At 39.8% G+C, this 15,795-nt stretch overlaps 1 protein-coding gene across 1 annotated transcript; it reads right to left on the reverse strand.

Annotated features, from left to right (window-relative positions):
• Window positions 1-285: 285 nt before the first annotated feature.
• Window positions 286-2,069, reverse strand: C20H8orf48 (chromosome 20 C8orf48 homolog). The gene is given in 1 exon segment (XM_060085932.1): window positions 286-2,069. A coding segment is annotated over 1 exon segment (912 nt). The 5' UTR covers window positions 1,231-2,069; the 3' UTR covers window positions 286-318.
• Window positions 2,070-15,795: the final 13,726 nt, after the last annotated feature.

Below are 15,795 nucleotides of genomic sequence, written 5' to 3' on the forward strand. Positions count from 1 at the left end.
CAGTTGCTGAGGCCTCCACGGACTGCGACCCAGGGAGACCGCCCGCCGCCATTAGGTTGCAGACGCGGGGGTGGGGGAGGGGTTCGCTGCTGCTTCGCTGCTTCAAGGTCTGGGCCTGGCTAGCGGGCGGCTGCGGTGAGGGCTCTGGGGCTCTGCGGGACCCGGCCCTCAGCCTGTCGCAGGCCCTGCAACCGCCTCTCACCTCTCACCACACTCTCTGCCGCTAGGACCACTGCGAGCTGACTGTTGGCTCAGGGTCTCGCGATATTACAGAAATGATGACAATTATTCAAATACACAACAAAACATTTATCCACATTACACATTATCATTAATAAACACCATCCCTTGTTTAGTTAAGAGTAAGAGGTTTGAAAATTGGCGGACAAAAAGGTGATGACAAGCACTATTTCCATTCTGCTACATCTCCTGCTTTATATCTGACCTTTCAAAACCAGAGTAATCAGTTTGACTTTTCTCCTTCAGTCTTTCCCAGATTATTCTGGGGTCATCGGAAAGCCTGGGAAGGCTCTGATGTGCTTCTCCAATAAGGGTAAGAAAGTCTTTCATATGAAGATGTTCATCTATTTTCTCTTGGAGTAGAAGTGACTCCAGTAAAGTCTTCTTCCGTTTCAGGAAGGCAGACTGGGCCAGTTCTGCTCTTTTCCTGTTACAGTTGGGACACCGAGAAGAAATATGTTGCTTAGCTGTTACCACCTCTTTGGGTGTTGTCCTCATGTTTTTAAAATAGATTCTGTTCAAAAGCTCATCGGGGACAGTACAGTTTAAGGGATCTACCTCTGGAGCCTCTGCACCCGATCCAAGCTGCAGCTTTTTATGTCTGCTGCTCTTTTTCCCCTTAGAGTTCGCACTATGATGGATTAGGTTTATCTTAACGGTGCAGAAAGACTGCAGGGCATTCAATTCTTCAAGGGATGCCTGAGTGATTTCTGTTTCAAGTTTAGTGTCTGGTTGGTACTGGCCAGAGTTCATTTCCTTGCCCTTGAGGTTGTTGATCCATTTTCTGCTCAACTTCTTTTCATTATTTTTGAAGCGTGAAAACTCAGATTGGTTGTCTCCATATTGCGAGCGTGGAGTCGGCGTTCCACTCTCGGATTTACTCCCAGAGGCATAGGACCAGGGCTGCAGTCCTCCAGAGGAACTGAATGAACTGGAACTCTGTACCTCATCAGTAAAGGACTCAAAGGTCTCCTTAGAAAAGTCTGCCATAGTCCCGATGTCTGTCTGTGTCAATTTCCCCTGCTTCTCTGAATCCTCGGGCTTCTAGGCGGATGCCCATCACATTGCGTCAGGCTCTGCTCCTCATCTGCTTTGCGGTGGTCAAGATTGCCTCACGAACTAGTCAGTCCTGAGCCCCTGGGGTATGGGTTTTGGAGCTGACCATTCCGTAAGGAAACGCTTCCGGGCAACGCCTTCCCGCTGCCTTGGCAACCAGGGGCGGTCATGCGCAGTAGGTCGCTGAGGCGCCTCGCTCCTCCCTTCCCCGCCCTCCCCAGAGCAGACTCTGCCTGCATTGTTCCTGTTGGGTTGTCGGCGCCGCCCTCTCCGTTCGCTCTCCGGAGTCTTCTCTTTAGTGCTATTTTAGTACAAAATCTAATAATCCTCCAGAAAAAGTTGCAAACTCCCCTTCCCCAGGGGTCAAAAAATTGTACATGTGTGTGAGGGCAACAGGAAAAGGCGGCCTCTGACTAATCTGAGAATGCACGCCTCGCCTTCAAAAAAAAAAAAAAAAAAAAACCCAAACAAAAAAACATCCGGCTGGCCAAAAAACACAAACAAAACGTATCTGCCCATCAGACAGCCAAGAGATCATCTAATCGTAAACCGCGTCTTAGGATAAAATTCGAAATTCTGAAACCACCCGGTAAGACTCCTGAATGGCACGGCTCCTACGTATTATTTCTCCAGCCTCATCTTGCACAGCTTTTTGTGCTGTAGCATTTTGGAACACTTTGCAGTTTTCCCAGTCACAGTTCCTCAGGTCTTTGTTCAGGCAGTGCCTCTCTGAATGGCACTTCAACACTCCTCTTCCCTCTTCGTAAGGTTAATTACTGCTCCTCTTTCAAGTCCCATTTTTTCAGGAAGTGCTTCATACCCACCCCTGCCCCATCCCTGCCCCCAAACACTTTACAGCACAGCCTTTCTTTCCGGGTTTGCAACTGTGTTTTATGCATATTTGAGAATGCCTTCCACATCGCCCCCAGATTAAAAACCCGGTGAAAGCAGAAATCCTGTCAGTGTTATCCAGCAGTCAGCAGGTACCTGATACATAGAAGGTGCTCGATAAATCTCTGCTGAGTAAATGTGTTGAATGGTTATGGAAACAGAAGTAAGTATTACCTTACACAGGTCCGCGCCTGGATCTTGTGGAATAAGTACTACAAGCTCAAGGAACTTTAGTCTTTTCCTCTTCCTGAACCCCCCAAATTAGGCTGCTACTCATAATACATCCTTTTACAACAGACTTTTTAAAAATATGGTAGAGTTTTATTAACTATTCTCAGAAATTATAAAATGTTAACTCTGAAGGTTGACTTTTTCTAGATCTTAATAAATATCTGAGTCTAGCTCTTAGTAAATATCTGAGATAATTTCAAGACAATGGGTTTCCTTGCTCATTTCCTTCTGTGTGTGTGTTGGGGGGGGTGGTAGTAGCGGTGGGGGGGTGTTATTCGAGTCTAGCCAGATATATTTAATGTTATTCCCAAAGTGCTCACTTTGGCAAAGAGTCCAAAGTCCTAAATGTTCGAAAAGCATTTCTCAAATATGAGCCAGCTTCATATTGAAGAGATTCCAACTTCATTTATTCCACCCAAATCATATTTTATTCTATAATATTAATCTTTAAAAAGAGGTAATAGGTAATTTGTGGTTAATTCCAATTAATTTCCAGTTCAAGGTTAAAGATTTTCATTTTTGTTTAAAAGTATCCCTCATTCCCTGAAATATTTACACATTCATATTTACACACAATTCACTATAGCACACATTTTCCCCAAAACATTGAGCAAGGAAGCTGTGCTTTAAAGTATATTCATATCTATTAATATGCTAAATATCTGGAGTAATCTGTCTTTTAAATTTTTTAAAATATACTGTTATAAATACCTCGATTTTATAAAAATAACTTTATCCTAGAAGCAAGTAAATTTGCTAAATTAACCAATTTCTTTGTAATAACCAGCTGGACCCAGTAAACTCTTCAACATTCTAATATGTGTATTATCTAAGGAAGTAAAATAGCTCAACAGTACTAATCATTATCAAAAATGACTCATGAAGACAGAAGTCGGTTTGATTTTAAACACAGAAACTATTACTCTTTGTATAAACCTATTCTCTTTACTTTTCAACTCTATCACAGAATAAAGCTTAAAGGTGACACTACTTAAAATCCACACTCTTGTTGTCAGTTTTCTATATGTGAAATATAAATAATATTTGCCTATTCTCTTCCTTGTATATGAGAATTGTCAGTGATATATATGTGAAAAGAAAATCTCAGAACATTCCTTAAGCAGTACTGGCAAAAAATATATATATATATATACATATATATATTCCATATTACTTAGAAATCCTTAAGAGAATTGTGAACAAGTGTGTGGTCTTAAACTAATTTTTTTACTTTAGATGTTTCAAGTGAGAGAAAAAAACAAAAACCAGGAATATATAAAGGGGAAAAGGGAGTAGGGAATTTCAACTTTCCATCTTATCTAAAATCTTTTTACTATCCCAATGGATACAAGTCACTCCTACTCACTATACTGAAAGATTTTATCAAGCTTTGCAGGGAAAAAAAAAAAGTAGTATGTCATTTTAAACATTTTTTTGTTTTTATCAGGAAAAGAAAGATCGAGGAATTAACAGGAAACATTTATAGCTGTCCCAGAAAATTCATAGAAATATTTCAGTATTTCAATAACTTTGTTATATAATCGCTTCTTTTTTTTTTTTTTGCGGTATGTGGGCCTCTCACTGTTGTGGCTTCTCCCCTTGCGGAGCACAGGCTCCGGACGCGCAGGCTCAGCGGCCATGGCTCACGGGCCCAGCCGCTCCGCGGTATGTGGGATCTTCCCAGACAGGGGCACGAACCCGTGTCCCTTGCATCGGCAGGCAGACTCTCAACCACTGCGCCACCAGGGAAGCCCATAATCGCTTCTTTATTTAGCAAATACCTATGAAGTTCAGAATAGTGTTTTGCAAAACTGAAATTATCTAAAACTAAACTAAAACTAAAAAAAAATTATAAAAAAGAATTATCCAATCAGCATCCAAATGTGCCAAGAACATGCTGCATTTTAATTTTCTGTTATTAATGTAATCTTCTTTACAAGTTCTCACTCATTTTAGTAGCTATGGAAAACCATTAACCTGATAATTAAGGATATCCAGGTATTCCCATGTTAGTCAGTCTCATTTTGTCAAATCTTCAGTCATATGACTTAATATGACTTTCTAACAGAGCTATTCCTTCCTTCCCTCTCCTCCTTCCCGAGACAGTGCTTTGTAGAAAGGAAAACTTTATTATTTGGGGGCAGTTGGTGTAGGGGGCCTTAACTTTGTGCAAATCTTTTTGTTGGTCTCCACGGCATGGTGCAGGTGGTCCCTGGATGTGTGTTGTTTTCCACCAAGGCACAGTTAGCCTGGTTCCTTCCAGGATCCTGACACAATCCTAGGCTACTGGAACTTGTCAAACCCTCTCCTGGCTCTCTTGCCTGTATCTTGACACCCACAGGTACGTTTCTTTCAAAGGCCTGCTGAGACGTGATAGAGGAAAAGGGGAATGGGGTCTGGTACACACAGCATAGCCTAGAACCCTTGCAACCTGGTCATCACTCAGGCGACTTCCTGTGGCCAGCCTCTCCTCCAGAAATCTCAAGCATCTTGACATCTCTTAGGGGCTGACTGGAATGCTGGGGTCCTTTAGAAACCACATTGTGGCTGAAAGTTGCCTGGGTGGATGCGGAAAGTCATAGGAGGGAAAGAGACAAATCAGGCCTAAGCAGCCACGGCACTATTTTTATTGTCCTGCTGTCACGGTCTCTTCTCTCCATCGTTTTTAATGGGGAGCAGGGCAAAAGCTCTCCTTCCAGCTTTTCCTCAACAATCAAATATGCTTTGCAGCTACGGGGCTTAACCCCAGAGACAGGAGGTCAAAACATATTAGCCTTCCTATCAGATTCCCCCCCCACCCCCCGCCGCTCTCTCATTTCTCTTTCCTTGGAGGGAGAAAGGCAAACTTTCAGCTTCTTCCTGCCAGGCAAGCACTTCTCCTCTGAGGGATCACAGTGGCCTCCTTGCCAAGGTGGCATTTGGTCTGTACCCTTTCCCAAAGCCGTTGTGGTGGATAGAGTACCAAGAGGGAATCTAGTTTATGAATTAGGGAAATTAACTTGACAGATCCTTTAAAAATAACCGGCCCTCTACATAAACTACACAGCACTGTGCTTGGTTCTGTGAACAAGCAAAATGAAAAATTATTTCCTCTCCTAAGGGTCTAAGTTGAATGTATCAGAAATCTCACTGTGAGAAGCAATCTTTGTGGAGTAAGGAATCTTACATCATTCATGATAAAAAACGATTTCCATTTACTGTGCAGTGGCTGTTCTTCATATTTGAAAAATGTTATACCAGACAAATATCTCAGTCTTCACATTCTTTTTTTCCTGTGTCTTCAGTTTTGTTATATTTCTAAAATTGATGAATTGCCTTATGAAGAGCTGTGTTTTACTTTAATAGCTATTGTTTTGCAAAGATAACATATGTTTATTATTATAGATAGTTTAAAAGATAAAGATAAGCTACAAATATTGATTTTAAGTAAAAGTTACCTGAATTCTGACCTCCTGAAGATAGTCACTATAAACACTTACAAAACATTTTAACATTTTTCCTTGAATAATTTTTTCTTAATAAAACCTAGATTATATTGGATTATGGTTTTATGAACTCTTTTCTTCATTAGCAATAACATGAACACTTTTCCATTCAATTTATAAAAATTCTTTTCCAACATAATTTTAAAGGTGGTATTGCTTTATTTGATTTATTTAACTAATAAAATTATTTTAACACAAGGCATTTCTAGGTTTTTGCTCCTAAAAATTATTGGAATAAGCATTTCTCTAGCTAAATCTCTATACACATTCATAACTATATATTTAGGATAAATTCTAGAAATTATAATTGATAGGTCAAAAATGTATGTTTAACGTTAAGGCTTTTGAGATATCTATCCCCCTCCTCACTTTTTACCCCCTCCCTCCTGCAGTATTTAAAAATACAATATACAATATTATTTTGTCCATAATACTTCAGTTTATATCTCTAGTAGGTAAGGCCTTTTTAAAAACATAACCAGGGCCTCCCTGGTGGCGCAAGTGGTTGAGAGTCCGCCTGCCGATGCAGGGGATATGGGTTTGTGCCCCGGTCTGGGAGGATCCCATATGCCGCGGAGCGGCTGGGCCCGTGAGCCATGGCCGCTGAGCCTGCGCGTCCGGAGCCTGCGCGTCCGGAGCCTGTGCTCCGCAACGGGGGAGGCCACAACAGTGAGAGGCCCGCATACCGCAAAAAAAAAAAACATAACCATATTATTATGATTACCACATCTAAAACATAATAATAATTCCTTAATATCACCTAATAATTATTCTGTATTCAGGTCTTTCTGGTTGTCTCGAAAATCCGTTTTGTGAGTTGCAGTGTTTGAATCAGAATCCAAACAAGGTCCACTCACTGCATTTGGCTGATACTGTTCTCATGTCTCTTACACAATTTAAAAAACTAAAAAGAAAAAAATGGAGCAGGCAGAACTTTCTTCTCTATTTATAGTTATATTCCCTATAGAACATCATTATTTTATTTTATTTTTTACTTTATTTTTTTATAGAACATCATTATTTTAAAGTTTTTGATTTATCCTTACAAGTTTCTTTTTGAAAATATAAATCAATATATATCTGAATCCCCTTTCTTACCAAAAAAATTATATATGTATATCTACATGTTCAGCATATTCTACATGTTGCTTCACATCTTTTTTGTTTCTTCTCTTAAAAATATATTCTGGATATCACTTCACATCAACCTATAGACATCTCTCTATGACTGCATGGTATTCCATTGTGAGAATGTTTTTTCCCACAGTCGTTCCCACATTTTGATGGGCTTGTTGTGATTATGAGAAATCAAATTTTTCTTCATATTTTTGGAGGTGTATCTCAAACAAGATTCCTAGGACCGAGATTACTGGATCAAAGGATAAAGGTATATGTAGCTTTTCCAAGTATTTCCAAATTCCTCCCTATAGGGGGTGTACATTTTGCATTCCCGCCAGCAAACGCGTTGAGAGGAGCTCTTTCCAAGAGCCTAGACAACAGGAGATGTGCTCAAATTTATAAATTTTTGTGATGCTTATGGAAGAGAAATGGTATCTCGGTGTAATTTTAAATTGAATTCCTCTTATTTTAAGTAAGATTAAACACCATTTCATGTGTATAAGGGACATCTACATTTCTTTTTTTTTTTTTGCCTCTCACTGTTGTGGCCTCTCCCGTTGCGGAGGCACAGGCTCCGGACGCGCAGGCTCAGCGGCCATGGCTCATGGGCCTAGCTGCTCCGCAGTATGTGGGATCTTCCCGGACCGGGGCATGAACCCGTGTACGCTGCATCAGCAGGCGGGACTATCAACCACTGCACCATCAGGGAAGCCCCTACATTTTTTTTTTTTTTTTTTTTTGCGTTACGCGGGCCTCTCACTGTTGTGGCCTCTCCCCTTGCGGGGCACAGGCTCCGGACGCACAGGCTCAGCGGCCATGGCTCACGGGCCCAGCCACTCCACAGCATGTGGGATCTTCCCGGACGGGGGCACGAACCCGTGTCCCCTGCATCAGCAGGCGGACTCTCAACCACTGCGCCACCAGGGAAGCCCCCTACATTTCTTTTTATGTGTACTGTCTATTCACTTATTTTACCCATTTTCCATAAGATTCTTGTTTTATTCTTCTCAATTTTTAAAAAGCACTTTAATATGAAAATATTATTTATTTTTCTGTGACATAAGTTCTACATGATTTTCCCAGTTTGTCTTTTTATTTGCTTATGCTGTTTGCCATGCAAAACTTTGATTTTTAATTTCATAGAGCAAATTTATAAATCATTTTCCTTATTGTTCTTGGATTCTTTGTCACATTTAGAAAAATTTTCCCTACACCCATGTTATAAAGAAACTCACTCTTGTTTTCTTACTGTACTTGTGATTCTTTTTATTCCCTTGCTTTAAAACTCTGATTCTTTTATGGTTTCTTCTCTACTACAGTATGAAGAATGAGTTTAATTTTATATTTTTCCATATGGCTATCCAGTGAGCCCAACAATACTTACTAAAATGTTCTTTGTTACCCCACTGTCTTTAGGTGTTGCCTTTAACATAAATTCCCATATGCACTTAGGGTTTTTTTTTCTGGACTTTCAACTCTAGTACATTGGTCTGTTTTTCTATTCACATACCAAACCATACTGTTTTAATGGGCTCTATAGGGTTTTAACCTCTCATAAGGCCAGAGCCCTCTCCTCTATTTGCAAGAACTTCTTGGAAGTTCTTGTTTATTTTTCCAAATGAACTTTATAACCAACTTGTCTTGCTCCAGGATAAAAGAAAAGAACATATGGTTATTTTATTGAAATACAGTGAACTTATAAACATTGGGGATTTTTAAAAATTGGGTCTTCCTATCCAGAAATATGGTATATCTTTTCATGTCTTCAAGGGTATTTTGGCATATTTTAGGTATTTTTCTTCATTTAGGTTTTGTCCCTTTCTTTTTATGTATTTTATTTTGTTTTATTTTATACATTTTCTTTTATTGACTGTAACATACATTGTTTCGTCTACTATATTTTCTAACTGGTTATTATTTGTGTATTAGAATGCTACAGATTTCAACATTTTTATTTTATAGCTTGCTCGTTTAGCTTTAGAGTAGGTTTTTATTTTATTAAGGTTATTTATTTTATGTTTTTAATTGGCTTGTTTTTTGCTGTACAGTTCTATGAATTTTAACACATTTATAGATTCATGTAACCAACACCAAAATCAGGATACAGAATCCCCTTGTGCTATCTCACTGATAGTCATCCCCTCAACCTACCCATGATGTTGAGAGCTGTGAAGGAAGGATATATTCCAGGCCTCTCTCCTTGACTAGTAGCTGGCCATCTTCATGATCATATAGCATCCTCCCTGTCTGCATGTCTCTGTGTCCAAATTTCACCTTTTCAGAAAGACATCAGCCATATTGGTGTCCTACCCTAATGACCTCATTTTAACTTGATCACCTCTGTAAACACCCTATCTCCAAACAAAGTCTCATTCTGGGGTACTGAGGGGTTAGGACTTCAACATAAGAACTTGGGGGTGGGGGAGATAATTCAACCTATAACAGGTGATTTATATGAAAACCAGATCAAGGGCTAATTGGACAGTCTGCCTCTGGGATAGATGTTTAGTATAAAACTGCTTCTGATTTGCTATGTGAGAAAAATAGAATTGTTAAGTACAGGGACTTAAGACAAACTGCCTTATAGGTGTACCTAGAGCTACATTACAGTAAGTATCACTTTATTTCTCTGTAAATTAAGCATATTTGTTTTAGATGATGACCCATGGGAGCCTTTATGAGTGCAAATTATAGTTCTGCCACTATCACGAACTTGACTGACCAGCCTGTAGATTGTTTACATCTAGTATTTTGTTAGAAATTATTGTTCTTATTGGAAAATAAGTAAAATTTAAATTTTTAATTTTATGCAGTTTTTAAAAGATATTTTGATTGGTGTATTTCAGGATTTTTAATGTTTGTAGGCATTAAACAATGACTTCCCACTGCTTCATCTGAGTATCTGATAAAATTCCAAAGAAGTGTAGGTCATAAATAACTCAGTTATTTTAGAAATAAATATCTTCAATATATTTAAGGGCATCAATGGTGATATTCTTCGCAAGAAAAAATGTTAAGTGTGAATTTGAATTGTATGATATCTTTTGCCATTTTGTTTTGAAAATTCTATGTTAACAACACATTATATAGGTTTCCTAGCCTTATTTATTTCCCCTTCATTGTAGTTTAACTTCAGAGCTGTTCTCAGCATCTTTATGCAATTTTATGCAGTTAGGTTCCTGAGCCTTCCAGCAATACTATTTCAGATTGACTTTGGCATCTAGCAAATCAATATAAATTTGAACCTAAATATAATGTATTTCTCTTCAAAGCACAGAGGATATATGAAATGAATTCAGAAATTTTGCCATTGATTTGAATTTGAGTTAAATAGTTTTGTGTTTTCCTTGAGGGACAGAGGTCTGTGGCTCTGGATGATTGGAGAAAAAGGTAAAAATTCACAGTGGTTTTCCTGAAAATTACTGCATAGAATTATTTTTCTTCTACTCAATATCTTTGTAAAGCATGTTACTGTAATTTTCCTACTCACAAAGTCAGCTTTCACTGTACAATGAATATTCATATGATTGCATAGGGTTGAATGACAGAAATTGCAAATAATTTCATCTGAGACCAATCTTTCTGTAGAAGTATTTTATTGAAGTCTTCAAAGTAATCATAAAAATATCACTGTGTTCTGGAAAGACATCTAATTCCATAAATTGAGCTCACAGGCTTAACTTATTTTATCTCCTTATTTTAGATAGGCATTTTCCAAAAACAAACTCTATCACTGAAGAATGTAGGACTGTTTCTTTAGAGCCTTCCATGCTTAACTTGAAAGCTGTCAACCCAGGAGGCTGAAACAGAGCAAGATTATGAAACCTGAGTGAATAGCTCATTCTTTGCGCCCATGCCCTTGCTGCGTGCTGCCCCATGGTACAGGCCTGGGAGGTATGCACTATGATAGCTAATGAAGCACTTCCTTTATGTCCCACTGACCAGAACTCTTATTTGAAGCCCGCATATTATGCCACTGAAATCGTACAATGTCAGCCTTTGTTCCGGCTAGTAGAAGCTGTTTCTTGTCTTTTCTGTGGCTAAATTTTATGCATCAAACTTGTGAGACCCTTTATTAATACGTGTGGCTGTCATTAAACCACACTGCTGTTTGTGAAGTTGGTTTTGTTTGTTTGTTTTGTTGTGTTCTCCCCTCTTTTATTATAACACCACCCCCAAGCCACAAATTTATCATTTTGAAACCACTCAGAGACAAAGGCTTAGAAGTGAAAACCCTCCTGCAAGGCCCTCCTCTATGTTAAATATAGTGATAACAAGTAACATTATATGAATAAAATTCACCCAGAATGAAGAGAACAGCATCAAATGGATCAAAATTAATTGGACTGCCTAATCCTAAATGTAGTTGAGAAGTATTAAAGTGGTCCACTTGTTATATTTTAACATGTTATTCTCATGCAGTGTTATCTGATTAGGCACCTTCCTTCCTCAACTGTTAATTACATAGATATGTCTCAATGCAAGCGTCGATAAAGTGAGCTAAAGAACAATCAAGAGTGATTGTCATAGAGCTCTATAAAATATAAAATATGGGCTTCAGTTTACCTAAATACACATAAGAAATGTTGAAAGTTTCCTCAGAGCATATAAATTTTAAAAAGAAAAAATTTTGAAGGAGTTGCATCAATTCCTTCCTTTTGCTTATTGTAATGTGATAGGGACAGCAGCAGCCGTCTCTTGGGGTGGTGTTAAGTATTGTAAGTGACAATATGAACAAGAGCTTATTACCCGGGACTTCCCTGGTGGTGCAGTGGTTAGCAATCCGCCTGCCATTGCAGGGGACACATGTTCGAGTCCTGGTCCGGGAAGATCCCACATGCCGCAGAGCAAGTAAGCCCATGTGCCACAACTACTGGGCCTGCACTCTTGAGCTCGCGAGCCGCAACTACTGAAGCCCACGTGCCTAGAGTCCACACTCCACAACAAGAGAAGCCACCTCAATGAGAAGCCCAGGCACTGCAACAAAGAATAGCCCCCACTCGCCGCAACTAGAGAAAGCCCATGCACAGCAACGAAGACACAACACAGCCCAAAATTCATTCATTCATTCATTCATTAATTTTTTTTTTAAAAGAGCTTATTATCTAATACATGGACATTGTGGTCACCACCATCATTACAGTTCTGGAGTAGATTTAATAGTGAACCTGAAGACTGAGATCCTTCTAATAGTAGCTCTTCCATTATGAGTTATCTAATTTTTAATAAGCGTTTTACTTTTCTGATAAAGTTTCGTATTTGTATCTTACCAACCCAATAAGATGGTCCAAAGCACTATCTTGCACTTAAAAATACTTTGAATGGCAAATAACTACAAGTTACTTCCTCCAATGAAAAAAATAAAGTTATTAAAACATGTGAACTCCTTGGGTCCTACTAGTTTAACATTGCTACCATCCTCATATTTTTTCTGATTTTCTAATCTCCCAATTTTAATGAGATTATCAAACTTTTCAGGTCAATAGAATATAAACGCCAGAAGAGTAAATCTCACAATGCCAGCCTTTGTTCTAACTAGCAGAGGTCAAGTTCTGTCCTTTCCTCTGCTAAAATGCATGCACCAAACTTGTTAAACTCTTTAAATATAGATGAATATCCCTACATAGAATTTATTTTGTATTCCTCCTTTCGTTTCATATTTTTAGCTTAAAATATATAAAAATGTTTTCTATCAAGCAGTATAGTCTTTGATTAAGGAACATGTTGTTAGTGCATAAAGCTATTCTGAATTAGTTTCAGATTTTGATTTCATGTTAGAACATATGTATTAGCATTAGAATATATTCATAGACTGTAATATTAATAATAGCATTAATGCATTTGTGTCAGACCTGTAGTATGTCCAATAATTGCTTAATCAGCTCTCCACACCACACATTATTTTTGAAGTATACCTAAAAAAACTATTGAATTCTCATAAAATTCCCCAAAATATGATGATGTCCCTCCTCTACATTCCTCACCTAATACTTGTATTGCTTAGAAGTATGTTAGAGATCAAAATCAATTTTGGAGAAGAAATCATTTGGAGTAGGAGATTAAAACCACAAATACGGTTCTGCCTACATTTTCAAATTATATGTAGTCTCCTTTTCTAAGTATTTCACTGTCTCACAGAAAAAGATACCTCGGGTAAGTATCTATTTTATACTTGACAAGTTTATCTGAACAAAATTATTAAACAAAGATAAATTCCATATGAGATTATAGAGCTATTTTGTCAATATTTTTAACAATTTGTATTTGAGTTCCAAATTATCATCTTGATTGGGTGCTTCTCAGGAGAGATAGTATTTTTTCCAACTATTTGGCATGCCCACCCTCCACCCCTCAGCGTAAACTATATCTCACAGTCAGATCTGCTGTAGCCCAGTGACTCAGAAACATGATGTTCTAAGACTCACAGAGCAAAAGGAATTCAAAAGGATACCCAGCAACATACTTCCACTTATATAGTATTCCATTTCCCACAAAAGAACAGCAAATTTTTAAAAATTTCTATGTAATTTGATTTCCTACAGTTTTTCCTACTACTACTAGTTGAAGATATTTGTGTCATTGAAAGTCTAGAATTATTAGATATTAAAAGTAATCAGATAATAACAAAAATTGAGTAACAGGAATATGGACAAGAAATTGTGGTTATGAGGTTAGAAACTCACAAAAGAGCCCAAGAGTCTCAATTCTAGGAGTCGTCCGTGGGTGCTTCCTCTTCCCCATCACACACTTCCAATCAGTCACAAAATCCCGTGACAACACCTCTGCAAACTGGCTGCTTCCATTTTGCCTTCTCAAATCCCCTAGTCAAGGACGCCACCATTTTCCACTGGACTTAATGCACCTATCTTCAAGCTGCCTTCACAAGCTCTCAACTCTTCTCACGTTCTTCACTTCATTGCTTCCTTCCTTCCACTCCAACTCCTTTCTAAACAATTATCCTCACTGCAACCACAATGAGGCACAACTCAGACTCTGTCCCTCCCTTTCATGTTTCTTACTGTTTCTCGTCATTTTGTCTTGTCTGAAAACACTGGTTTCAAGTTACCTCCTCGAATACGGATTGGCCTTTTCAGATTGCAAAACAAAAACAAAACAATATAAGAAAACAGTGAAGCATTCGGGATACCACTGTTACTAAAGGCTTTCTGTAAAAACACTTGAGGGAGGAGGAGCTTCAAGATGGTGGAAGAGTAAGACACAGAGATCACCTTCCTCCCCACAAACACATCAGAAATACATCTACATGTGGAACAACTCCTACAGAACACCTACTGAACGCTGGCAGAGGACCTCAGATTTCCCAAAAGGCAAGAAACTCCCCACGTACCTGGGTAGGGCAAAAGAAACAAGAATAAACAGAGACAAAAGGATAGGGACGGGACCTGCACCAGTGGGAGGGAGCCGTGAAGGAGGAAAGGTTTCCACACACTAGGAGCCCCTTCGCGGGCAGAGACTGCGGGTGGCGGAGGGGGGAAGCTTCGGAGCCGCAGAGGAGAGCACAGCAACAGGGGTGCAGAGGGCAAAGCAGAGAGATTCCCGCACGGAGGATCGGAGGATCGGTGCTGACTGGCACTCACCAGCCCGAGAGGCTTGTCTGCTCGGCCGCCGGGGTAGGCGGGGCTGGGAGCTGAGGCTCGGGCTTCGGTCGGATCCCAGGGAGAGGACTGGGGTTGGCGGCGTGAACACAGCCTGAAGGGGGCTAGTGCACCACGGCTGGCTGGGAGGGAGTCTGGGAAAAGGTCTGGAGCTGCCGAAGAGGCAAGAGACTTCTTCTTACCTCTTTGTTTCCTGGTGCACGAGGAGCGGGAATTCAGAGGGCCCCTTAAAGGAGCTCCAGAGACGGGCACGAGCTGCGGCTCAGCGTGGACCCCAGAGACGGGCGTGGGACGCTAGGGCTGCTGCTGCCGCCACCAAGAAGCCTGTGAGTGAGCACAGGTCACTCTCCACACCTCCCCTCCCGGGAGCCTGTGCAGCCCGCCACTGCCAGGGTCCCGTGATCCAGGGACAACTTCCCCGAGAGAACGCACGGCGCACCTCAGAGTGGTGCAACGTCACGCCGGCCTCTGCCGCCGCAGGCTCGCCCCTCACTCCGTACCCCTCCCTCCCCCCGGCCTGAGTGAGCCAGAGCCCCCCGAATCAGCTGCTCCTTTAACCCCGTCCTGTCTGAGCAAAGAACAGACGACCTTAGGCGACCTACATGCAGAGGCGGGTCCAAATCCAAAGCTGAACCCCGGGAGCTGTGCGAACAAAGAAAAGAAAGGGAAATCTCTCCCAGCAGCCTCAGGAGCAGCGGATTAAATCTCCACAATCAACTTAATGTATGCTGCATCTGTGGAATACCTGAACAGACAACACATCATCCCAAATTGAGGAGGTGGATTTTGGGAGCAACAATATATATATTTTTTCCCCCTTTTCTCTTTTTGTGAGTGTGTATGTGTATGCTTCTGTGTGTTATTTTGTCTGTATAGCTTTGCTTTTAGCATTTGTCCTAGGGTTCTGTCTGTCCGGTTTTTTTTTGTTGTTTCTTTTCTTTTCTCTGTTTGTTTGGGTTTTTTTTTAGTATACTTTTTAGCGCTTCTTATCATTGGTGGATTTATTTTTTGGTTTCGTTGCTCTCTTCTTTCTTTTTTTTTAATTACTTAAACAAAATTTTTGAATAATTATTTTTTTATTTTTTATTTTAATAACTTTATTTTATTTTATCTTCTTTCTTTCTTTCTTTTTCTCCCTTTTTTTCTGAGCCATGTGG

Source organism: Mesoplodon densirostris, chromosome 20 (assembly GCF_025265405.1).
Source record: "Mesoplodon densirostris isolate mMesDen1 chromosome 20, mMesDen1 primary haplotype, whole genome shotgun sequence".
Classification (NCBI taxonomy): Eukaryota; Metazoa; Chordata; class Mammalia; order Artiodactyla; family Ziphiidae; genus Mesoplodon; species Mesoplodon densirostris.